General features: G+C 31.4%; 1 protein-coding gene across 2 annotated transcripts in view; it reads right to left on the minus strand.

Moving 5' to 3' along the window:
* Positions 1–27,334, minus strand: part of LOC139488377 (tyrosine-protein phosphatase non-receptor type 13-like) — a 108,889-nt gene that overhangs the window by 47,125 nt on the left and 34,430 nt on the right. Inside the window, exons 9-29 of one of the 2 annotated variants that reach the window (XM_071273925.1) lie at positions 24,166–24,295; positions 21,180–21,291; positions 19,706–19,780; positions 18,117–18,285; positions 17,442–17,592; positions 16,432–16,723; positions 15,962–16,012; positions 14,762–14,982; positions 14,025–14,110; positions 13,295–13,365; positions 11,739–11,797; positions 10,033–10,178; positions 8,244–8,300; positions 7,161–7,817; positions 6,319–6,430; positions 5,576–5,654; positions 5,234–5,327; positions 4,166–4,501; positions 3,510–3,724; positions 2,415–2,507; positions 388–850 (exon numbers count right to left, since the gene is read on the minus strand). In XM_071273925.1, coding sequence (XP_071130026.1) covers positions 388–850; positions 2,415–2,507; positions 3,510–3,724; positions 4,166–4,501; positions 5,234–5,327; positions 5,576–5,654; positions 6,319–6,430; positions 7,161–7,817; positions 8,244–8,300; positions 10,033–10,178; positions 11,739–11,797; positions 13,295–13,365; positions 14,025–14,110; positions 14,762–14,982; positions 15,962–16,012; positions 16,432–16,723; positions 17,442–17,592; positions 18,117–18,285; positions 19,706–19,780; positions 21,180–21,291; positions 24,166–24,295 — 3,669 coding nt within the window. The remainder of the gene's footprint in view (positions 1–387; positions 851–2,414; positions 2,508–3,509; positions 3,725–4,165; positions 4,502–5,233; positions 5,328–5,575; positions 5,655–6,318; positions 6,431–7,160; positions 7,818–8,243; positions 8,301–10,032; positions 10,179–11,738; positions 11,798–13,294; positions 13,366–14,024; positions 14,111–14,761; positions 14,983–15,961; positions 16,013–16,431; positions 16,724–17,441; positions 17,593–18,116; positions 18,286–19,705; positions 19,781–21,179; positions 21,292–24,165; positions 24,296–27,334) is intronic. The other variant, XM_071273926.1, reaches the window with a different exon arrangement.

The raw sequence follows: 27,334 nt of genomic DNA on the forward strand, positions 1-27,334 counted from the left end.
AAATTAAGACACAATTCAAAATGTTAAGAATGTGTCGAGACATAATGAGGAAAAAAAAGAATGTCGAGAATCCGTCGAGACATAATGAGAAAAAAAAAGAATATCGAGAATCCGTCGAGACATAATGAGGAAAAAAAAGAATGTCGAGAATCTGTCGAGAAATTTTAAGACAGTATTCAAATGTCGAGAATTTGTCAAGAATTTTTTAGACATTATTCAGAATGTCGAGAATATGTCGAGTAAATTTCATACTTATTTAATACAAGTCAGAATTTGTCAAGAAAAATTAAGACATAATTCATTCTTTTTGAGATTGTCGAGTAAAAGTTCATGCAAATCGAGACAAAAACTGGTCTTTTCAGACTTTTGGACTTTTGTAGTGAGTACTTTCCGTTACAATATTTCTAAATGGAGTTTCTATCTCTTCAATTTCACTATATTCTGACTGACTCTCAATGTCGACATTACTACTGTATGATTGACTGCTCCCCATTCTGAAAGGGGAAACAACTAAATTCTGGTACGTTGAATACTTATTCATCTGATATTTATCCACTTCTGGGTATACACTGGACAAGGTAGAATTCAGATCTTCGTCCTCGGACTCAAACTGTCCTGATCGTAAAAGCATAGGGATAGGACTTGTTGGTAGTCGTGGTTGACTAGTCTGCTGAGAATGTACTGGTATGTCCTCTCTGAAGCTGGTATCAGAATTAAATCCCGATGGAGGTGTATACACTGAATCACGATACAGGACTGGTTCATCTTCTGATTCTGTTTCATATTGAGAGGTAGATGTGCTCTTTAATATACTGTTGGGAGCAGAGATGGACTTCAGCTCTCCACTATCCTGTCAATATAAAAATACTTCTGCAGACTAGGTTTTCATATTATTTTACAGATGTTTTGGGGATTTTTTTTTAGAAAAAAAAACACAGACCTTACCATCAAAAACTTTGAAACTCAATCCATTTTGTTTACATACTTACACAGTGTGCATGGTCCTTGATACCATACAACTCTTATCTTTCTTTAATAATACAATGTATTAATTAACAATATTGATGTACCTTTGTCAAAAAAGTCAAAAGGCATGTTCTTATTGAAAATTGGTAGATTTGAGTATTCTTTATTACATCTCCATTCCTTAAACTCAGTTGATATAAATAAGTGCAGTTGAATAAATTAAAGATGACAACAAAACTTCACTACAAACTCACTCTGGATTTCAAATAAAAAAAGTAAAAGAGAATGAAAATAAAATTAATATGAAGTTTCATCTTAATAAGTCTATTTTGATCTGAAAATGAGATAATGCAAAATAAAAATAAAAAAAATAAGAAAAGAAATTTATCTTATATATTGATGTGACTTGAACCTTAATTCTGAATTTAAGCGATAGACCATGAATGCAGTTGAGATTCCTGTGCATTTGTACGTTCACTGTGTGATGTGAAAGGTGAAAGAATATCATGCAAAATAAGAACTACTGGTGTGTTCAATACACAGCAATAAAAATCCATTGTGTGAACAAGATAATAATCAATGTAAAAACACACTACAAAAAATACATTGTGTGAACAAGATAATAATCAATGTAAAAACACACTACAAAAAATGCAATGAGAACCCAATAGGTTTCAAAGAGTTCAAATAATGAATTGTTAGGCAACAGATCATGGCTTTGATGATTGAGTGAAATGCAGGCAAAACAAACATGTATTGGTATGGAAATAAAATCAGGATTGGTATGGCATTAAATGGCAATTATTAAGCAAATTGGGTTATTCTGCAGACACAGTAATAATACTTCAATTTTATCGAAATGACAAGCTAATTTTCAAAACTACAGGAGAAACATGCACATAATCTATTCTGTGACAAAAATTATATTTTAGATGAACTAAAATTAAATTAAACATAAATCTATTCTATCCTCTAGCTGTAAAGGAAAATGATTGAGCAAATATCTTAAAATTGTGATAAAAAAATCGTCTAAAAAAAAAAATCACTGCCCGCTACCGTGTTACTACAAACTAAGGAGATACTATACTTGCAGCATGCCTCTATATTTGTCATATAGCAGACCAAAACTTGTCAAGTCGCACTTCTCTATCTAGGGTTAGAACATGCATATAATAAGGGTTAATTCTTATTTCCATATAAATATATTTTATACTCTCTACGTAAATTAATATATCACTCTTCAAAATTATTCTCACTAATTTTTTTTTAACAAATTTTTAACTAGGTTATAATTATATTTAAATTTTACAACTTAACGAGATCAAGAAGGTCAAACAAAAAATAATTCATTTAAAAATTTTGTGTTTTTTTGCAAACTAAGTGTAAATATTAAAAGAATTTGAAGCACTACAAGTGAAGGCACGGCACACTCTACAAACCGTACTTACAAATCGATTAAGGGGAGCTAACTGCTCAGAGGTAGGTCTACATAGCAATAATTTTACATTAGACACAGCTGTGCGTAATGTGGCCATTGTTCCCTGAAAATTAATCATGCATGAAATATTTCTGTTTATTTTCTTCTCATGAAAATACATTGATGTCAACAGACAGTTTCAAAAAGAAACTTAATCCATAAAATGCAAAATTCTTCTGAAAATTAGTATGTGCATTTAAAAATATAATTTCAACATTAGTATCTTAAACAGAAGTATTATCAGTCCAATTGTATTTTCTCTACAACTATTCCAATTCTATTTCCTACAAACCATGCTATACCAATGATACCAAAATAAAAATTTCAGACACTTACATGCAAACAGGTAAAACTGAACAATAACATAATGGGTAAAAAATAAACAGAGCAGAATTCTACTTATACAGAATTATAACAGAGGAGTTGGTTGGTTACACATTTATATGTAAAGTTCATGCTTTTTTCAGCTTTGACATACTATTCATGTGATAATTGTTTTTTGAAACTTTAAATAACATTATTTTATTTATGAATACACTCAAATCATCAGTGTTCAATGATTTATACTTTTCTCATTATACTAACCATGGATATCAAACTTTTTAATTTAGTAACCAGAATATGAAACAAAACAAAAACTGATGGTGTATTTATTTGTAAAATATACAAAAATTTATAAATATTTCTTACCTGAACAACTTTTCTAATGCCATTGATCAGTTAAACAAGATTAATTTTCAAGTTAACCAAGCCCAATGAACTTAAATTATCAAATTATTTTTTTCTCTTATGGTTTGCCTCCCTTTTTTTCTTTTTTACAAAACATTCATATTTTGAAACATTTTTTTCTATACTTGAGTAAAAAAATCTTCATACTATTTCAGTATTTCAATTAAATTTCAACACAACTTAGAAATTCAAATAACTTTAAAAATATTTTTTTAAAGGTAGCATATATGCATGCTTCTTATATATATGCAAATGCAGCTCAAGACTATTATAAAAAAAAAATTTGTAGATCTAAATTTTCGTATATATAAATATAAGATAATTTGTTCCTACTTACTGCATGAGATAAATCTTTAACAGACTGACCATTCACTTCTAATATCACATCTCCTACTTCTAACTTCCCAGAGTCCATTGCTGCTCCTAGTGGGAATATCTTCTTTATTCTGGGTAGTCCATGTGATGGGTCACCAACGGGTACATCCTGTACACCTAGCACACTAAACCCCAAACCACTATTTCCTTTCACTAGATCAACTTCTAAGGTGTTCTCTGCATGAAGATAAGTATTTTATAACTATACAAATTAACTTAAAAAAGACAACATCTTTTTCGTTATCTCAATCACCACAGACACATACTTTGACAAAATACAACAAATTAACATTTAACATTAAGATATTCATTTCTTTACTGCACGATTGGATTCTGCATATATATTTTTTTGTTTGCCAGATTCAGATGGCATTAGTATGAAAAAACCCAAAAATAGCTTGTAATGGGGACAAGAAAATTTATTTATATCAAATGTTTTCATTGGCAAGGAAAAAGTTTTGACTCCATTTAGCGCTTTGTTTGCTTCTAACAGAACTTTCAAGCTAAACGTATATCATGTTTATGTTTTAAGCTGGCTTTGTAAAGGGGATAGAATAAGGGATGTGGTTCTCACTTTCTGGTCTACCATCAATGATCAAGAAGAAATTAATGTCTTACCCTTGTCCACAAATGGATATGGTTTGCTTTTAGATTCAGTCTCAGATGCATTACTCCCAGTGCCACTACCATTCTCAGTGTCAGCATTGGAATTAGTTCTGAACACCTGATCAGCCACTGGAGGTGACACGTTCATGTCAGTCATATCTTTAGTACCAGGCTGGCCAGTAGACCCTGCAGAAGATCTAGATGACTTCACAGAACTTCTTGATGATAGAGAATGTCCTCGCTCCATCACTAACAAGCAGCTCTCAGTAGCATCCCTGATAATCTCAACAGCCTGTTTGTGGGTCACTCCAACCAGACTTTTACCATTGATTTCCAGTATTCTGTCACCTAGGTCAAAATCAATATCTTGTATATGTTTTGGAGTTAAGTATGATGTCCATTTTCACTGAACTAATACGGTGGATTCATTATTATTCGTGGGATACCAATTTTCGTTGATTTCATGGTTATAGGTAAACCACAAATTCAAATGTTCATCAAGTACAAATTTCCTATAGGCTTATATACAGGCCTTAGTAAAACCACGAAATCAAATGTCCACAAAAATACAAAGTTTCCTCAATCTAAGAAAATTGGTATCCAAGAAAATTATTGAATCCACAGTATACATTTTTATTTAGGGGCCAGCTGAGGGCCAGTTCCGGTAGCAGGTTTTTTCTTGTTGCTTAGCAGACCCATTGGTGGCCTTCAGCTGTTATCTGCTGTTTGGTCATGTTGTTCTCTCTTTGGTATATTCCCCATTCCTATTCTCAATTTCATCATCTTGAGGAACAGACAAGAAATACAGTATAAAAGGTTTCTGGAAAAGACTGAATCTTTCTGCAAGTTGTGGTCTCTAGACTCATAAAAGTCATAAAATAAAACATTCCAGCAAATATCTCCAGAAAGATCAAAATAAAATAGTTTCATTGATCCATTTGGCAATATCCCAATGTTTCGCAAGAATGTCATTTTTATATCCAATTCATAATACGTTTTAAATTCATTGCGCTAACAAAGGGTTGGCAAATTACTGTTCTTTAATGTGACAAAAGAGAAGTACCTCATCACAGGACCTACCTTTGTGTATTGTTCCATCAGTGTCAGCAGCACCATCAGGTATAAATGACTTCACATAAATTCCACCATGTCTAACTGTAGTATTTATACCACCCTGTATTACAAAACGAAGAAATTTTATTGTCATTTAAACTTTAAGACAGTCACTGTTACCTGGGATTTTTGTGATTGTTTACTAAAAAAATCTATATTCTAGTTTGACAAATTATCCTTAAGAAGTCAAGTATATAAATCCGTATTTATGTAAAATCCGCTAAATCTTTTTTATCTCAAGAACTCAGGAAAATAATTTTTTAATGACTTAAATATAAGAATTAAATGTAATAAATAATGTTCACTTACCGTGACATTCAATCCAAAGCTGCCATCTTTCTTTGTCAAGTATACTTCATAACTTTCTATAGACTCCTCTTTCCTTTCTCTGTAATAGATGTAAAGAATTACTATAAAGATTACAGAAGTCCAACTTTTACCAAAAGGGATTTTCTATATGTGTCAAACTTTATGCTTTAAGAAATACAAACTTAAATGCCAATCCAATATATCTTAATATATAAAAGTTCATTTTTCAAAAATATGTAACAAAACTTTGGATTTCCCAGTAACTTGGTACTAAACAGATGAAACAATTGTGGGATTGTGAACTTCAATCATCTAATGGTTGAACAGTGAACAGAAACTACTCTAAATCTGCAGAATTTAGTATGACTTCCGTTATCACTGAACTAGTACACATTTTTGTTTAGGGGCCAGCTGAATTACATCTCCAGGTGCTGGATTTTTGTGCTGTGTTGAAGACCCATTAGTGGCTTTTGGCAGCTTTCTGCTCTTTGGTTGGGTTGTTGTCTTCTTTCCTTCTCAATTTTATAATTGAACAGTGAACAGAAACTACTCTAAGTTTGCATTGCAGATTACTCCATTATTTCATTACAGCCATTATTCATTCAATAAAATTGCATTGTTTGCTCGTTGAAACTATTTTGTAAACTTTTATGTAACAAAATTGCTACAACTTCTTAAACAAATTAGAAATGACAAGAAAAAGACTCTATGTGATAAGGAGATACACATTGTAAAATCCTTACTTGAGTACTGGTTCAGCTATTACTTCCTCCTGTGGGACTATTTTTAACGGCTTTTCCTCCTGTACACATTCTATAGCTTGGTCAAAGTCTGAATCTGTATCAGATTCAATCACTATAAAAAACATATAAAAATCCTTTAAATTTGCTTTCACTTTTTAAATTTGCATTGAACTTGTAATAAAAAGGCTTTACCGCTCCTTGCTTACAATTATTTAACCAAATGTTTCTTTTTTTGTAATCCATCTATTTTGTTTTACACTAGTCATTTTTGGGGCTCTTTGTAGCTTCCTGTTCGGTGTGAGTCAAGTCTACGTGTTGAAGGCTGTACTTTGATCATAATGGTTTACTTTAAAAAATTGTTACTTGGATAGAGAGTTGTCTCATTGGCACTCATACCACATCTTCCTATATTTATCTTCAATACTGTATTTTTCTATTCTTACAATTAAATGATTCATTAATGAAGAGGAAAGGAATATAAGACAAGATATTCCAAAGATTTGTTCAATAATGATTATTAAAGAAAAAATCATTCACAGAAAATTTATCAGTTGTTACAGAATGATTTTTCCAAACATGCATACCATACTTATTACGGTTGATTCATTATTATTCGTTGTATATTAATTTTTGTGAATTTTGTTGGTCCAGAAGAATCAAATATTTAAAAAGTCAATGCAATACTAATTCTCCGTGGACATGTATGCAGATTTTAGCAAAAATATGAATTCAAATATCAACAGGTTCCTCAATACACAAAAATTGGTACCCATGAAAAAATAAATGAATCAAAAGTTATCAATTAATCTCTCATTGTTTTAATCTATAAGATCAGTACTTACCAGTATTACATGGGGCATACTGTTGTGGGATTTCAACGATTTCACTTTTTATAGATTCTATCTGTGACATAGTAGATACATCAGCTGTATGTACATCAGTATATACATCAGTGTGTACATCATTCTGTACATTGGCCTGTACATCAGTATGTACATTAGTATGAGGTGATTCTGAATTATATACATCATCATCATCAAAGCTATCATCGGAATTGTCATGCAATGGGTTTATATTTTCATGATAAATGAGAAGGTCTGATGGATCAGCCATAGATTGTTTTAACTTGGTCGAGATGACATCATCACATATTTTCCTGCGTACAGACTTGGGAGCTTTTATCTGACACACGTATAATTTCACAAAGTTTTGAGCCTCGCGGATCAGCTGAATGGCTTGCTGCATTCCTTCAATAGTTTGGTCGTTGATTGCAAGCAAGCGGTCCCCTGGATGGATTCGTCCATCTTTGTCAGCTGGTCCACCAGGTGTCACTGTTTTCACAAATATTCCCAAGTCTGTTTTGTTGGGGTTTTCACCTCCTACAATGGTGATGCCGATCCCAAACTGAGGTTCTTTTTCCAGAACAACTTCAAATATTCTGCCGTTATTTTGTTTTTCTGGAGAAAGGAGCTCATTGTCAAATCTATGCTGAAGTGTTGCTAAAATTAAAAAAAAAATCTAAACCTATAACTAAAACAGTTCCCTTTGTATTTTTTAAAACATGAATTAAATATATATGTAAGCTATGCTGACATAAGGTATCTATATTGATTTCTTTATTCAATATCTTAAGTTGCCACTGAATATTTCATACACTTATATCGAGTTCAATTAACAAATTCAAAATCATTAGTGTAAGCATAATATGGACAATTTTTACTATCTAACATATATTTGAATAACCTTCTTTTAAACAACCCATTTTCATCCATGTCAATTCTGAGCAGTGCTGTAGTTGTTGTCCATTTGTTTGATGTTTTATCATTTGATTTTGCCATTTGATTAGGGACTTTCCGTTTTGAATTTTCCATGGAGTTCAGTATTTTTGTGATTTTACTTTTTGTTACAATAATCCTGATACTTACAATTAATGGTTTCATTAACAGGTGATGCTACCATATCCAGGGACTGGCTGCTCGGCTCTGAAATACATTAAATTACATTTACATCATACTCTTATACTTTTATATTGCTTGTCAAACAATTGATATAATATTTTCCTTTTGATGAGGCCACATTTAAAAGAATGTCTGTTTCCCCTCCCCCGGGTCTACCCTTTGTAAACAGACCAGGAAGGCAGGTTCTTTTTTTTTTTTTTTTTTAACTGGATGTGATTGTCATAGCATGGTCACATGAATGGTTTGACTTGTCCAGTCCAGGCCACTTATCAGTTGTTTGTGCTCAATTTGAGTGTATTTATTTAGATTATCAATCCTTCTGCTTTCAAGCACTTTCCAAAAATGGAAAAATAATTTTCAGGAAAAAAATAATTTCGATTTTTTTGTGGAAAATAATTTTTTGACCAGGGGGCTTATTTTTGACCCGGGTGGGGGGAGGGGAAACAAACATATTTTTAATTTTGGCCTGATTTATCTGTTTAAGGTAGCACAATACAAAGATTTTATAACTCCAACTCCCAAGTTATAAAAGGCTGTAACTTTCTTAATAATGCTTGAAAATTTATAAAAGTAGTATTTATGGATAGCTAACAGATTACTCTTTAAAATTAATGCAATGTTAGTATTATGCAACAATTATGTAACCAATTATAATGTTAACTGTGTCTAAAATATTTTTCACCAAATTTCCACTTTCAATTGAAATTAGCTTCTGCATAGGTATTCCCAGAGGGTTGATTTTATGATATGTTGTTCCTATTGCCATTATCTATAAAAGGGTGTCTCAGATTTCAGATAGAATGTATAGAACAAATTTTACACTTAATTAAACATAATCTTCTTTTATGTGGTTAGGATGTTCACACTAATCAGAGATTTATGAGAGAATGGAATACCATAGGGACAATTTGAGACACCCTTTTGAAGCCCATGATGTGTTGATTAAGATTTCATTAAAATTTTCTGTATAGTTAAAGAGATGATAGAGCTAAATTCATTCAAGTGAACTGACTGAGATTTTGCCACTAATTACATAATAATTGCATAATAACAATATTGCATCCATTTGAAAGATTAATCTTTTATCTATCTATATATACCTCTTTTATCATTTTTAATGCATTTATAAGAAAGTTACACCATAATAAAAGTTAGTGATTGGAAGTAAAAAAATCTTTGTATTGTGCTACCTTAAATGAGATAATATATATGACAATTATCTTAAAGGAAACATTAGAAAATATAAAAATAAGGATTGGTGGTATGATTGTTTATAAGAAACCTGTCTGCATAATATCAAATGATGTGAATGTGAGCAACTATACCTTACTGCATGGTTTTCAACAATACACCTTATTGCTATTTGGGAATCTGCGCCAGTTGAAACGAGAATTTGCCTAACTTTAACTATTGACGTCATACAACTACCACTCTTCCATTATGGCATCAGATATTTTGCATCGTGATGTCAAAATTTACTGGCAACTTTGTGGTGTCCATTTATGGCGCACAAATAGCGATAAGGTGAATGAGCAATTGGTTAGCTTTTTTTTATCTATACTTAAAGAATTACAAAGTAAGCAATATTTTGGGATCTTGATTTCAACTATTTCTCTTATTCATTACTGAGAATTATAAAAACTGTTAATATGTTTTTCACAATTTTTTTAGTATTTATAATTTCAGAATTTGTATGCAATACACATATTGTTAATTATATGGTGAAGAATCTATAATCTTATCAATCCAGTCATACCTATAACATAAGCCTCAATTTCTCCATCCCTTTGTAATGCAGAATGTATATCACTCATAGATGCAGCATGCAATCGTTGACCTGTATCACGGGGTGGTCGTAAATCCATCATACTTATACTGGTATCTGTTTTATATGGCGGAGGCCTGATCAAACATGCAAAGAACAGTAACACATGCAATCAAAATGCAAAGTTTAGTATAGTAGACTCCACCTAATCAGATATCGGTTAATCGAATATATCGGCTGTTGTAATATTATTTTAAAACAACGAACCATTCCCTATACATTTCAGTCAAAATACATCGGATAATCGAATATCGGTTATTAGAATATATCCGCTAATTGGATAGGAATATTCATGGAAAATGTGTGAAAACCATGTACAATCGAATATTTTGAAATAATTTCATATTTTTTTTGACAGGAAATGAAGCCAGAAGTTACGCCATTACGAAGTTTAAGAAAACTTCAGTACAGAAATGTTTCATTTTATTAATAAAAACGATCTTTCATAGTCAAATAAAACATATTTTTTCTTATTGTCTTGTTTATTTTATGAATTTGATATTATATTCTGCCCAAGATGTGTTTGTTGTGTTTATCCATATGTGATCGTTATCATTTACTTCTCAAACAATGACACGACAGAAATGATAAACTAGTAAGTCTAAAATATTCAAAGAGAATTTGATGTCCTCCATACAAAGTATATAAAATAAATAATAGATTGATCAATTTATCAACATTTGCTATTTCTATATTTTCACTATGTAGTATAGTCAGTCTTTGATATTTTCAAAACTTTTGTGGTCTTTTTTTTACTTCAATACAAATGCATCCCGTGACTCCTGTCAAAATTTTAAATCACTTCACAGAGAAATAAATCAAGAAGAAATCTTCCCTTAAGCATATTTTTCAAAGTGTATATAGTAATCTAATTTCAGGTAGTTCAATTTTCCTATAACATCCTATATGAGCATACCAAACACAACTAGAGGGACTGCAATCAAATTTCACAATAATAATAACCCAAAAATTAATGGTATACATGTAGTTTTGATTTGACTAGGTTAACCTTAACATAATTTGCACAAATAAAAACAAGATATAAGTAATCATTTCATTGGGATTTATGTTAAAGTTTTTATAAATTTTAATAAAGGATTTATGAAGAGTTGCAGATACAAATTTTGTAACCCCTTGGGTAAAGCAATGGCATAAATGGTAAGTGATAAGGGAAACCCCTAAATAGTTGAAATAATGATATTAATAAAATAAAAATGAGCTCCGCAAAGGCATTCATTATATGATGAAGATTCTAAGAATTTTTTGATAAATTCTAATTTGTAAAATTTGTAAAATCCTCAACATCCAATTTTTAAGATTTAGTCATAATACATGCTACAAAGTAAAATTTAATTTATATGCATACTAGTAGAACATTGAAGAACATATTTTATTAAAAGATTAAGAACAATACAGATTTTTAAGAACAATGCATAAACATAACCAGCTACGACATGCAGAATAACAGTATTTCAGTTTCAAAAGAAATAACAACACATAATTTTGCAAAGAAATTATAGGGAACAAAATCATGCTGACCAGGCAAATTATTCTAAACTTATAACTATTCAAAATTCAAAGTAACACAGAAAAAAACTCAATAACATGATAAATTTATCCTAGACTGAAATACTTACAATCTATAAGGTAAAGGGTCAGATTTGTGTTGTATTTCATCATCACTATTAAAACTTTCCTGCAATCAAGAAAACAGAACTTTAAATGTTTTAGGATTCTAAACTTTGCCTATAAAAGATAAATTTCACCTTAATCATCAAACATTTGAAGACATTTTGCAAAAGCAATATAATAATTACTACTAACCTTTATCATAATTCACAATTCATGACTAATTTGAATTTTTTTTAAACAATTTTTTGTCAAAGGGACCCAGATAATAGTCTACTTGTTATAAGATGGTGATAAAACTTCTTTCTACGCATCAGTATTGTCTCATGACGCAGACATTAACAGGAGTTTTATTGAAACAACTAACTGAGTTATGCAAATTCCAAAGTGCTGAAGCAGGACCAACTTCACTGACATTTATGATTATATTAGGGCTATGATGATGTAAATCACCCCTAATGCAACACCACAGTTGGTAAATTTAATAATTAAGTTAACCCAGTATGATTTAATTAAAATACCATAATTTTTAAAATTATCTAATCAGTTGATCAACCACAATATCATATGATAATTATTGACCTGAAATAATTGTATAAATGAGTAAGTTTTTTTCTATAACCTTGAACCAGGTGCTCCGCAGGGCATATCAAGGAACCCCAATAATTCAATTTTTGATGAAATCAGACAAAGTTTAATTTTGGACCCTTTTGGCCCCTAATTTCTAAACTGTTGGGACCAAAACTCCCAAAATCAATCCCAACCTCCCTTTTATGGTTATTAACCTTGTGTTTAAATGTCATAGATTTCTATTCACTTATAATAAAGTTATTGTGCGAAAACCAAGAAAAAGGCTTATTTGGGCCCTTTTTAGCCTCTTCTTCCTAAACTGTTCGAAATAAAACTAAAACTAAAAATTAAAACTCCCAAAATCAATCCAAACCTCCCTACTGTGGTCATAAACCTTGTGTTAAAAGTTCATAGATTTCTATTGACTTGTACTAAAGTTATTGTTTTAAAACCAAGAAAAATGCTTATTTGGGCCCTATTAGGGCCCTAATTCCTTAACTGTTCGGACCAAAACTCCAAAGTCAATCCTAACCTTCCTATTGTGGTCATTAACCTTGTGTTTAAATTTCATAGATTTCTATTTACTTATACTTAAGTAATAGTGCGAAAACCAAGAAAAATGCTTATTTGGGCCCTTTTTTGGCCCCTAACTCCTCAATATTGGGACCCCAACCCCCAAAATCAATCCCAACCTTTCTTTAGTAGTATTGAACCTTCTGTTAAAAATTTTAAGAGATCCATTTACTAAAACTTGTTATTGTCAAGAAACAAAATGCGTGTTCGGACGACAACAACAACGCAGACGATAACAACATCATAGCATTATACGACGCAAATTTTTTTTGCGGTCGTATAAAAATATATACACCTGATTAGCCCGACTGTGGGAGGACTGTAAAGCCAGCCAAGGTTGTTAAAAATACTCCCATCATTATCACCTAATTAGATATGACTAGAATAAATATATTGACAGACACCAATGAGATTGATTTACCTGTAAGAACTCAGGTGTGAATGTAACATCTTCCCCATTGTCTTGTTTCATATTTGTTGTATCTAACACGTCTGAAAAGAAATGAAGAACATAGAGTTATGGTTCCTGTTTAAAATTATTAAGACCTTGAATGAGACATGTTGATAGAAATCATATAGGAACATTAAGATAATTTTATCTACAAGACAAGCAACAATTAATCTATCAGTAATCTACTGGTAAATAATTGATTTTGCATAGTTGCAATAGTTGTGACAGTACATGCTTGCCCTTGATCAGGACTAAAGGTCATGGAATCTTTTTTCAACCAGAATATCAACAAAACTGTAGAAATCTGTAAATTACCAATAATTTAAGACTTCAAAAAAATGTTATTGAATTCAATTTTCGTTTTGGTTAACTAAAAAAAAACCTGAAAAGTGGTCAGTTGTTACATCACCCAATAATAACAGCTTTACTTATTGATGTGATGACACAGTTGTCTAACTTCTAAGTCTATGCAATGTACCTCATACTTCTATAATAATTGCTGTTGTTTAAGTTTCTCCATTACACTGAAGTATCAAATCCCACATACCAATATTATTGAGAATGAAAATGGTGAATGTGTCAAAGAGAAGAAAACAGCTGAAGGCCACCAATGGGTCTTCAACATAGTGAGAAAATCCAGTACCAAGAGGCACGCTTCAACATTGAATTCAACTTTCATATCTATTTATTAGCGTCATACCATGTTGATCAGGATTAGTTTCTCTTGCCCTCATCTTTAACTGGAATCTATGTTGTGCCGTGGAGAACTGCAGTAGGTATCTACCTCTGTAATATAAATTGATTCAGGTAAAGCAAAATGCTATTTTATATTTCAGTAATCCTTCCTTTTCACCTTTTTCTCATTATCTGTTTTTTAGCAAAATGTATACACTATTAAAACAATAATATAATAGTAAACAAAATTCATGACATCTTGATACTGCAAATAAAATGCTTCTTTAATTTAAAGTTTTTTAAAATTGTAAATTTTCACATAACATAACATAATTAATGGCAATTGTTCTGTATCAGCCATCAGTGATAATATCAGTAACATTTGATAAGGATTTTTAAAACCCCTTATCTGAATTACAACATAAAATAGTTCTTTCAGTATCACACACAATATCTACCCACAACCAATATAATACCCTCAGCATGGCCTTAGGTTTATATTGGAGTCTCTGGTTGATACAGGTATGATATAAAAAAGCCATATAATATTCTCTATTTCTAAAATAACAACTTTATCAATCAGCATTGCATTTAAATCAGGCCTTTTAAAAATATCCATTTTCAAATAAATGAAATTTAATCTTGTGACCAAAATAATAATCTTGTTATAAAAATAGCATCTTGTGATGAAAATAATAATCTTGTAATAAAAATAGCATCTTGTTATAAAAATACCATGTTGCTATTGAAGCAGACACTTACTTTCTAAAGCTACTAGTGAAGTAATTGATCTTTGGTGGTTTGATCTGTCCTACGTCAGGTTTAGGCTGAACACTAAATCTACGTTTATTAAATGAGATTTTCATGATGGTATGCCAACCAAGCTGTTGTGTGATGTTTCTCTGTATCCCATGATTTTCTGCTAACACTAAACATTTCACTGTAATACCGACCCATGTCAAACTGTTGGAGTCATTCTTATTCTGAAATTATTTATAGTAAAATTTGTAGAAATATGTACACTTTACTGAAATACCAACCCATGTCAAACTGTTAGAGTCATTCTTATTCTGAAATAATTTGTACATTTTACAGTAATACCAACCCATGTCAATCTGTTGGAGTCATTGTTATTCTGAAATTATTTACAGTAAAATCTGTAGAAATATGTACACTTTACAGTAATACCAACCCATGTCAAACTGTTACAGTCATTCTTATTCTGAAATTATTCATAGTAAAATCTGTAGAAAGATGTACACTTTACTGAAATACCGACCCATGTCAAACTGTTGGAGTCATTCTTATTCTGAAATTATTTATAGTAAAATCTGTAGAAATATGTACACTTTACTGAAATACCAACCCATGTCAAACTGTTACAGTCATTCTTATTCTGAAATTTTTTACAGTGAAATTTGTAGAAATGTTTTTACTGGATGAACATTACAATACAATGTATATTTGTACACAAGTGTGTGTTAGCTTTTTCTTCACATCAGCAATTTATCTATAAAATTATGCTAATCTTTCACTGACTTACTAACATTTTTAAGATACCAAAGTAGTTGACAGTTTAAAATAAATTCACCTTCTGAGATCCATTGAAAATTTCAAACGTACAAATTGAGAGGTCAATTGGACATGAAAGGATGCTTGTTCCAGTGCAAGGAATGTCATTTGATCTTTCAATCTTAAACTTTTTGTTTAAAATAACTGTAAATATGTAGACATATAATACGGTGGTTTTCAACAAGTTAAGTTTCTGAATTTCAGGTCACATTCACTGATACCAGGTGGATTTTCATTGGGCTTTTGTATATAGTATGTACCAATAAAAATAAAGCTTCACATCAATAACTGTCCAGAACATAAATATACCAAGTTTCAGTGTGTCTATATTCTTACTATAACCATTTAGCAATCTAAATATTGTTTGTAGAATACATGGGTCATATATACCTTTAACAATTTATGAAAATGGACACCAAATTCTGGTAGTTGTTGGCTCATCTGTAAAGAGAATGATGAATTTGTAGAAGTATAATTTTAATAAATAAAGAATGAAAATCTTCAATATAATTTTTTTTTATGATATTCTTGAAGGTTTTATAATACAAGCAGGTATTTATACATAGAAATGTATTCATATTGTTGTATGCTCTTTGGTTGGGTTGTTGTCTCTTTGACATATTCCCCATTTCAATTCTCAATTTTATATTATATTTTCTTTATCAGACAAGTAATATTTATAATTAATTGATAAATGTTGTTTAATACCACTTTCATCACTATTAGGTATATCATGGTGAACAGTTTTATTGGTGCACAGATAAAACCACTACATGACTGGAATCAAACACACCTGTCATGTGCAGTGTTATATTTATGTAAAGAAGGGCAAGTATAAATGGATGAGAAAATCAACAAACTTTTATGAATTCCACCTCAGCCTGTGTCTGTGATAGTCCTGTATATTTACAATGGGAATCAGCTGTATTATCTCTGATGTAGCCGACGCCCACTCGTTTGATGACACGCCCACTATAATAATGCTCTGGTATGAAGTAGTTCTTGCCCATGGTCTCTTGGTCATAATCACCATACTCAGCCTGTATTGCTAATCCAGAGAGTACCAGGGTTTTCTCATCATTACAGAGTAATCTCTCTTCCAACAAATCATGTCTTAACTGTAGGTATAGCTGATGTCTTGATACACTATGTCTACAGCAGAAAATGTTTTAGGTTTAGAATTTATGTTTTCTAAGGCACTGACTATATATACATTTTTTTTTTTAATAATTATTCAGTTTATTGCACTATTGGTTGTTAACAAATACCCTAAAAGGTACAACTATCCCAAATAGGTTTATCCCTGTGTATGAATTATCAAATGAACCAGGGGATTCACAAGATAAACTTATTATAAGTTTCAAAAGTGGTTAATAAAATATTACAATCTATATAGTTTACAAAATCTGCATAGTAACAAATCCGAAAAAACATACGTTCTCTCTGTTTACGTTTTTCTACTTATTTTAATTGTATATCATGTGGTATAGATGTTTATTATGTATCTCGAACACGTGTGTTTTATTCATTCTTGTATGTTGGAGAGTACAGAGTAATCTCTCTTCCAACAAATCATGTCTTAACTGTAGGTAAAGCTGATGTCTTGATACACTGTGTCTACAGCAGAAAATGTTTTAGGTTTAGAATTTATGTTTTCTAAGCACTGACTATATATACACATTATCAAAATACTGTGGATTTATTTATTTTTTGTGGGTCCAAATTTCATGAATTGAGGAAAACTTCCTGGTTTTGCTAATGTCTGCCATCAGCAAACATAACGTCGTTGAACAATTGGTTCTGTGGTGTAATTACTGCACTGTAATATAGGAAAATACATGGTTTCTAAAGTTATCTATACTTGTAGTACCTCAACATTCCCAGATGTTCTGGATAAAACTTCGTTCTGAGGTACACAGTGAATGTAAGTGGTGGCATGTTTCCTTTCCATCCATCCTTCCATCCCTCAGGGGCTACTTTATGTAACTTTGTGTCCCCATCAATGAAGAAATGCTCTCCATCTAAATATCAATTAGTTTCTTTCATCAAGGAAATTCAGGTTCAAGTAAGTTTAATAAATTAAAAATTTCAACAATGGAAATAATGTTCAGGTAAATTAAATTTTGCAAATGAAAAATATAAATGTTAATACTAGTTAATATTTGATATGACTAGGTCTATCAAACGACCATCTTGTCATTTTCTACCCATAGTCTATGAAAGTGTATATTTTTAACATCCATTTCAATAAAAATTATTCAATTGTAGAAAATTAGACTCATTTCTCTCAATATGCACTGGTGATTTACAATACTGACTCGAAACTCCTAATTAATTTTAACATAAGTACTCTATTTAAAGTCATTTGTAAAATTAAACCATGTTATAAAACAAATTCATTGCAATAATGAAAATTTCTTTACATCCATTTTTTTCACATATTACATTAGTTAACAGAACCCATAACTAGAATGTGCCTACAAGTTCTCAAATTCGATGAATTAAAGTTTTTGTTCATCAATATTTTTACTGTAAAAAGACATACCATTAATGTATGATAATCCAAAGAAGAAAAATTCTGGCAGTTCTGCATGAGTAATGACAGCTTCAAACAATTGTTGACCAGTTGTACTGGGGTCACACATTGCTTCCAGTTTCTGTCCTGTTAACAACACAATCACAACTCGTCTAACATGAGTTGGGTTCTTTAAACTCTGAAATCAAAATAAAATAATTTGAATGTGTTGTTGAAAATGTTTTTGTTATTTTAAAAACCAAATCTGTCAATTTGTGATATATTCAAACACATACTTTGTGTCCAACATACCAAGAGAGTTTTTCTCATATTTTTTTTACTATAGGATTAAACACATTTTTTCTAGAGGTTATTGATGTGTAAACCGGGGCGATTAACTCACAAACTGAATAAAAGTCTGAAGCTTTAGGGCATTTATTTTATTTCTTTTTTTGTTATATATGCAATAGAATAGAAACAACTGTTATGCAATTGTTTTATAATCTCAATTTGCTGAAAATCCCAGTATCCTTGCAATAATGTGTATTGCGCATGAATAGATTACGAAAGTAGTTTCGGAAACATGGTTTATTGAAGTGTAAACCAAGAGAAAAATTCTAATTGACCAATCAAATTCAAGTATTTATAGATATGCAAATGATATAAGAATTATACAGTTTTAATCAGGAATAATAACATTACAAATATGTTTCATAAGAATTCATAATTTTAAAATTTTGAAAAGATGGTAATTCTAGTGTAGTGACCTCATTGTTCGACCTAAATTCATTTTGATTCCATAAAACAACAAACTAGGCATTTAAAAAAATTAAACAAGAATGTGTCCATAGTACAAAAATGCCATACTCACAGATCATTTTCTATGTTCAGTGGACCATAAAATTGGGATCAATACTCTAATTTGGCATTAAAATTAGAAAGATCATATCATGGGGAACATGTGTACTAAGTTTCAAGCTGATTGGCTTTCAACTTCATCTAAAACTACCTTGACCAAAAACTTTAACCTAAAGCAGGACAGACAGACAGATGAACAAATGGACGGATGCTCAGACTGAAAAACGTAATGGCCCTGGGTGGGGCAGAAAAATAACCACAATGCACAGAGATTTTTGTGCTATCAAAGGGGATAAATATTTATGACTTGACAAAAACTAAGTAGAACTCTATGCTCTTCTTAGTTTTTAGATCTCAAATGGTAACAACTATTTCATATTTTGTGCAATTTTTTTTTTCAAAGGTGCATATTCATAATTCTAATGAAAAGTGGTTCAAATGAAATGTGCCTGGGGCTACATTAAATCATATCCTTTTTTGCAAAATTATATCATATTTCAACTTCAAGTTTGAGACTATAAACAAGTGAAACTGTGAGCAGATGATACCCCGCCCATATATTTCAGTAAACAGATAGTTGTTGAGTTATGAATCTGAAAACTTATCATGGGTATAGCTGACTTATATAAACCCTTCTGAGGTAGATGCGACAAAAAATGTTCATGGAATGGATAGATAGAGGTAAAACAGTATACCCCCACTTTTTTAAAGCAGGGTTATACTTATCATTTTTATTATGTTATAACACATCACAAACATACCTCTCCCTGCAATGGTATAGGGATCCTGATGATAGGGTTAGAAGACCTGTGTACAAATTCTGGTCCGTAGTAATCCTGAAATAATACAATTGAATATATCAGAAAATTGACTAAATTTCATATTGCTCATTAAATATTGGGAATAACTCTTCAAAAACATTTTATTACAATCAGAAAGATTGCAAATAAAATTCCATACTTCTTACAAATAAATTTAATAACAATTTGGTGCGTAGTACTGAACTTATGAGTTAAGCAGTTTTACAGTTTGTACTAATGTTGTATTGTTACACCACTTCCCCGGGTTAGGGGAGGGTTTGGAGGTGTAATACCACCTTTGATTTTCCCCTATTAGTCTTTGTTAAATTTGCACTTTTCAAAAAAATGTGCAGAATTTATCTTTGTTTCAAATAAAGAAATACTTGGCATGAGTAAAGTTTTATCCTGTCCAGTACTATAGAAAAAATTTCACATAACATTTTATTGCATATAAGAAAATAACCATCATTGGAAGTTAACCAATCAAATTTCTCCCCTTTATTTTATCTGGGTACAAGGTTTAGTCACCATGTAACCTCAACATTACAAAATTTTCTATAGAAATCCCAAATAAAAAATAATGGTGTTTTGAAATACCCAAGACATATGTTTATGACACAGAAATGTTTTTACCGAAATAAAATGTAGGATTAATTACCATTCAAGTTTTTTTTTTTTAAGACCTACTTTCGTATACAACCGGATGTGACGTACCATTATTTGGTGGTATTACACCTGGATGTTAATAATCATGTTTAACACTGCCAAATTTTGTGCATGTCTGTCCAAGCCATGGTTCTTTTCTTGTTTATGAAGGCTATATTGAGACCTGTTGGCTACATTATATGTATATCCTTGCAGTTTGGAGGATAATTATCTCATTGCCAATCTATCAAATCCCTTTTGTTTTGTTCACAGTGCTCTTAAATGACGCTATTCTGACAAGACCAATTCACCATATGAAACAAAAGAAATTCAAAACATATATAACCAGACCTTATATATAAGTTTTTGTTGTTGCTCTTTCCAGAAAAAGTTCAGATTTATTTTTGTGTGCGAATTTTCTTACATTGTGTGGACTAATTTTTTGCTGATTGAGGAAAAAAAAGTATTTCTCAGATACATGATTCAATTGATTTTATCAAAACTGCAAACAAAATGAAAGTAACTTAGTACTTATTCATGGTTTGCCTTGACCTTCAAATTCATGAAAAATAGTACCCAAGAACAAAACACCTCATCGCTATTTGTCCGCCATTACTGAAAATCACACAAGTTCCCGTAAAACTTTGACGTCATAAAACAAAATATCTCACGCCACAATGGAAAAGGGATTGTTTTATGCGTCAAAAGTTCAAGCGGCCGGTCAGCCGGGATCAGCTATAAGGTGTATAAAGAGCCCACAGTAATATAGAAAGACATTTGAGTAACTTACTCTGGTTCTTTTTGGCACCGTTCCATTAGACACATGTGGTCTGGGTGGAGGTTGACGTGAGGGTGGAGGAGGTAAGAGGAATTTGTCATGATGAGAATGATGTTCCATGGATCTGTAAAGATATCAGAAAAAAATTTCAAATACATTTTACTCAAGCACAACCATATAAATCTTGAAGAACTGATGCTCAAATTACAATCTACGTAAAACATTCAGTTATTACAATCTACGTAAAACATTCAGTTAATCATGTTTTTTTATATTCAAGGAAAAATCTCGGAGATTTTGGAAATCTAATTGAATTATATATACCGTAGATACTCGCCTAAAAGTTGATCCGACTATAAGTCGGATGCCCTTTTCAGCTCCAAATTCTGAGGATTTAGTCTTGACCCTCGTATAAGTCGGACAAAATTTTGACAAACAGAGCTTTTTCTGCTATATGCAAAAGTTACAGAAGAACTCTACTTTCTCAAAAACTGAATTAAGCATTAAAATCTGATTTTGTTAAAACTATGTTCTACTGAGGTGCAAATTTTTTTTTTATGATATGTTAGTGTTTTTAAAATATAAACATGTACTGCAGAAAAAGAAGGCAATAATAAAAAAAAAACTCTCTATAGCAATAATAAAAAAACCCCTCTCTATTGCAATAATAAAAAAAACCTCTCTATTGCAATAATAAAAAAAACACTCTCTATTGCAATAATAAAAAAACCACTCTATTGCAATAATAAAAAAAACCCACTCTCTATTGCAATAATAAAAAAAAACACTCTCTATTGCAATAATAAAAAAAACACTCTCTATTGCAATAATAAAAAAAAACCTCTCTATTGCAATAATAAAAAAAACACTCTCTATTGCAATAATAAAAAAAAACACTCTCTATTGCAATAATAAAAAAAACCACTCTCTATTGCAATAATAAAAAAACCACTCTCTATTGCAATAATAAAAAAAACCCTGTCTATTGTTAAATTTCCTCTGAAAATTTCAAGTTATCCAAGAATAAAAAGAAAAACCTTTCTGTCTTGACCAGGAAGAAAGGTTCAAATTCAATCTGATTTAATTTAAAATGAGTACAATGTCATTATCATCAATTTCTTTATGTTTTATTCATACGACAAGTCTTGAAGCCTTATAGTTGTATTAGATATCTCATCTATATGCAAACATTGATGTTTCCAAGTCTTTCAGCTAGGTATTAAAAGCTTATATTATTTCTTTAGGTAAAATAACTCAATTACCATAATGCAATTCCATCACCTTCATTTCAAAACATCTCTGAAGTTTCAAATTAAAACTGATGTCAATAAGGCTTAGATACTTGAGGTTAAAATCCTCCATATATACTAATACATATAATAAATCCATGATTAACATGATTTATCAATTGTTGATATTTCTGATAAATCTGACTTACGCTGAATCTTTTGTACAAAAAAAACCCTAGAGGTTTACATAAGTCAAATAAAATTGAGAATGCAAATGTGGAATATGTCAAAGGGACAAAAACCCAACCTAATAGCAGATAACATCTGAAGGTTTCCAATATGTCTTCATTGTAGTGAAAAAATCCAGCACACAAGGTATGCCTCAGCTGGCCCTTAAATATAAGTGTGTACTAGTTCAGTGAAAAAAGACATCATACATGTATTAAACTCCAAAACATATAAATGAACTAAAATTAAAAACAATACAAGACTAATAAAGGCCAGAGGTTCCTGATAGGGACAGGAGCAAAAATGTGGCAGGGTTAAACTTGTTTTGTGAGATCTCAACCCTCTCATTATACCTCTAGTGAATGTAAAGTAAAGAAACACACAACAATGCGCACAGTAAAATAAAGTTTAAATACTTTTTAAGTTACAAAACACTAATGTCCTCATGACTAAAACAATACACAAGAGGCTGTCACAACGACAGCAAACCGGATTTATTAATATTTATTTGTGTCCTGGCAATATCGCAAGAACCATTACTGATGAATGGTGAAAGTGAAAATTGTCAATATCAAATTTGACCTCCATTTTGTCATCAGTATCAACATATTAAAATTAGAAAAGCTTAGATTGAATGGTTCATGAGAAAATGCAACAATGTGAATGGAAACGCCATTTTACAATCTTTCAAGAACCATAACTCCTGAACGGTAAAAGTCAAAATCATCATTATTGAACTTGACCTCTATTTTGTCATCAATAACAACATATAAAAATTTCAAAAGCTTTGGTTGAATGGTTCATGAGAAAATGCACGGACACAACTGGAAACACCATTTTTCAATCTTTCAAGAACCATAACTCCTGAACGGTAAAAGTCAAAATCATCATTATTGAACTTGACCTCTATTTTGTCATCAGTAACAACATATCAAAATTTGGGAAGCTTTGGTAGAACAGTTCATGCGTAAATGCACGGACACGACTGGAAACTCCATTTTTCAATCTTTCAAGAACCATAACTCCTGAACGGTAAAAGTCAAAATCGTCATTATTGAATTTGACCTCCATTTTGTCATCAGTAACAACATATTAAAATTTGGGAAGCTTTGGTAGAACAGTTCATGCATTAATGCACGGACACGACTGGAAACTCCATTTTTCAATCTTTCAAGAACCATAACTCCTGAACAGTAAGAGTAAAAATCGCCATTATTGAACTTGACCTTTATTTAGTTGTCAGTAACAACATAATAAAATTTTAAAAGCTTTGGTTGAACGGTTCATGAGTAAATGCACGGACAACATTTGATTCCCGCCACGCCGGCCGCCCGACCGACCGCCCGCCCGACCGCCGTACATCCCCAAATCAATAACCGACATTTTTGTCACAAAAATCCGGTTAAAAACCCCTCCCCCTACTTACATCTTACTACAATTACTCATACTTAAAATATACTCTTGAACCCCTTCATGCCTTTAATAAGCCTATCCCAAACATATTGCCATGTATAGACAGTATATAATATTGATTATCTTACCTCATAGCATTCTGGTCATTAAATGCAGAAACTTCGCTACTGATGATACTTTCTCTGTCTGACTCTGCCCGTCCCATCCGTAATGCTATTTCTGAACCATACTGCATGTGAATAGCTGGTGAATAAGCCCCTATTGTAAAGAAATAGACAGTTTATAAATAACTTATCAAAGTTTCAACAGATTTTCTGGTTTTAATGTAAACTTCTGGTGATATCTGAAGCCTGATAATATTTTTACTGTAAACACAGAAACAACTTTGTACAACATGTTAGATAACAGCTAACATTGGAAAATGAAGCTTATGTGTGTATAGGCCTTTATCTAAGGATGAATTAATCATTTTAAACCTTATATCTTGTTCAGACTACTTGTGTTACTGTATTTGATAGTTTATTTTTATTCAAAACTTGCCAGTTCTCTATTGATCACTAACAGATCCATAGAGAGTTAATAAAATCTATAGCAGATATCAGATATGGCCTTCCTCCCCCTCCCCACTTATGCCATACGAATTTAACCAAGGATTTGTATAGTAGCTATTTAACTAATCTTCTAAGGATCAGTAGGGGTCAGAAGCAAACCATATAATTTATAATAACAGGCTATTTATTTTCATAGCATTTTTTGTACTCGTCTCAAAAGCTAACCAATGTTTTAACATTTTGAATAACACTTGCAGCGTTTTCATTCATTTTTTAAGATTTTGAAAATGCAAACAGCAAAGAACCAGTTCAATCCAGTTTATCCTTTTTATTCTCGTATTTCTTTGAAATGTAAAACAATGGCTGTTTACCAAATGTTTTGAAAATAATTCATTTCTATCATTAAAATATTTATCACACTAGATCTTCGTAGGTGTACATAAATTTCTTTTAAAGACATATATAAAATATGATAAGAATATTTTGTATGATAACTTTATCTGCATCTTTTATGACAAAACTTCATGTATTATGCATGTGAAATAATCAGTCAAACACTTGGTTTATTGTTCGATTTCTGAGTAATGGGTTCTATTATGACAAGGGTGAGTTTGACTTTGTGAGTACATGGAAACAATACAGCATGTATATAATAGTTCATTCGCCATTCATTTTTAGCTTACATCAATGTAATATTAATAAGGTTCTCATTATTCTTTAAAACCAAAGTCCTACTATAAAGACATTAAATGACATGGAAAATGTGAAAATATACTTTCAAAAGAAACATATTCCCATCTAAATCTAATAATTGAGGAAATTAAAAAAAAATAATGAAAGGTCATATTCACTTTAAAATGGTATTATCTTCATTAATTTTGTCATAAACAAAAGATTCAGAAATATGAGGAAACATGAGCAAGCTCCATTCTCTTCTATAAATTTATTGCTCAAAAACTATTTTAGTATGATGTTTGTGACTTAATCAATTTTGTTTTCAATCTTATTTCCTGTTAAAGGAAAATTGTAGAAAACAAGAATGTGTCCCCAGTACACGGATGCCCCATCCACACTATAATTTTCTATGTTTAGTACACCCTGAATATGGGTTAAAACCTCTAATTAGCATCAAATTAGAAGGATCATATCATAGGGAACATGTGTACTAATTAAGTTTCAAGTTGACTGAACTCCAACTTCATCAACAAGAGTGCACACACTGAAATGTCTCGCCTTCTTTACTAATCATTGATATTATGTTGATATTCCTAAATATAAAACTAGCTATATTACAACTGTCACATAAACTTAACATAAATCAAGAAAACTAAACATTGACCAATGAACCATGAAAATGAGGTCAAGGTCAGATAAACCATGCCAGACAGGCATGTACAGCTAACAATTCTTTCATACAACAAATATAGTTGACCTATTGCTCATAGTTTTAGAAAAACAGACCAAAACAAAAAAACTTAACACTGAGCAATGAACTGTGAAAATGAGGTCACGGTCAAATAAAACCTGAGCGACTGGCATAAGGATCATAAAATATTTCCATACACCAAATATAGTTGACCTATTGCATATAGTATTAGAAAAAAAGACCAAAACTCAAAAACTTAATTATAACCACTGAACCATTAAAATGAGGTCAAGGTCAGATGACACCTGCAAGCTAGACATGTACACCTTACCATCATTCCATACACCAAATATAGTAGACCTATTGCATACAGTATAAGAAAAACAGACCAAAACACAAAATCTTAACTATAACCACTGAACCATGAAAATGAGGTCAAGGTCAGATGACACCTGCCAGTTGGACATGTACACCTTACAGTGCTTCCATACACCGAATAAATTACTAGACCTATTGCTTATAGTATCTGAGATATGGACTTGACCACCAAAACTTAACCTTGTTCACTGATCCATGAAATGAGGTCCACGTCAAGTGAAAACTGTCTGATGGGCATGAGGACCTTGCAAGGTACGCACATACCAAATATAGTTATTCTATTACTTATAATAAGGGAGAATTTAACATTACAAAAAATCTTAACTTTTTTTTCAAGTAGTCATTGAACCATTAAAATGAGGTCAAGGACATTGAACATGTGACTGACAGACTTCGTTACATGAGGCATCCATATACAAAGTATGAAGCATCTAGGTCTTCTACTCTCTAAAATATAAAGCTTTTAAGAAGTTAGCTAACACCACCGCTGCAGCCGCCGGATCACTATCCCTATGTCGAGCTTTCTGCGACAAAAGTCGCAGACTTGACAAAAACTACATTGACCAAAAACTTTAACCTGAAGCAGGACAGACAGACAGACGGACGCACAGACTGGAAAACAGAATGCCCATAAATGGGGCATAAAAAATTATTTATTAGCCGAAGTCTCTGCATTGCATACAACTTATTTATACAGATTTAACTCCCTTTGACCAGAAATAATATTCCATTGGCAGGCCATTCATTAGGAGGCGGTACCCGGTACTTTTACCCTCCTATGATATTGACAAGTACCGCCTAAATGTAGGAATTTTTATATAAGATATTCATGGAATAAATTGAAAAGTACCACCTAGAAATGAGGAAAGTACCAGTCAACATGAAAGATAATGAAACCACTGCATTGGTGGGATTACAAAACCTGATAGTTTATGCATAGACTTTCAATATTTCTCCAGAAGGAAGATTAAAAGAGAACTATAATCAGGACAACTATTGAAT

This window comes from Mytilus edulis, chromosome 9 (genome assembly GCF_963676685.1).
Source record: "Mytilus edulis chromosome 9, xbMytEdul2.2, whole genome shotgun sequence".
Taxonomy (NCBI): Eukaryota; Metazoa; Mollusca; class Bivalvia; order Mytilida; family Mytilidae; genus Mytilus; species Mytilus edulis.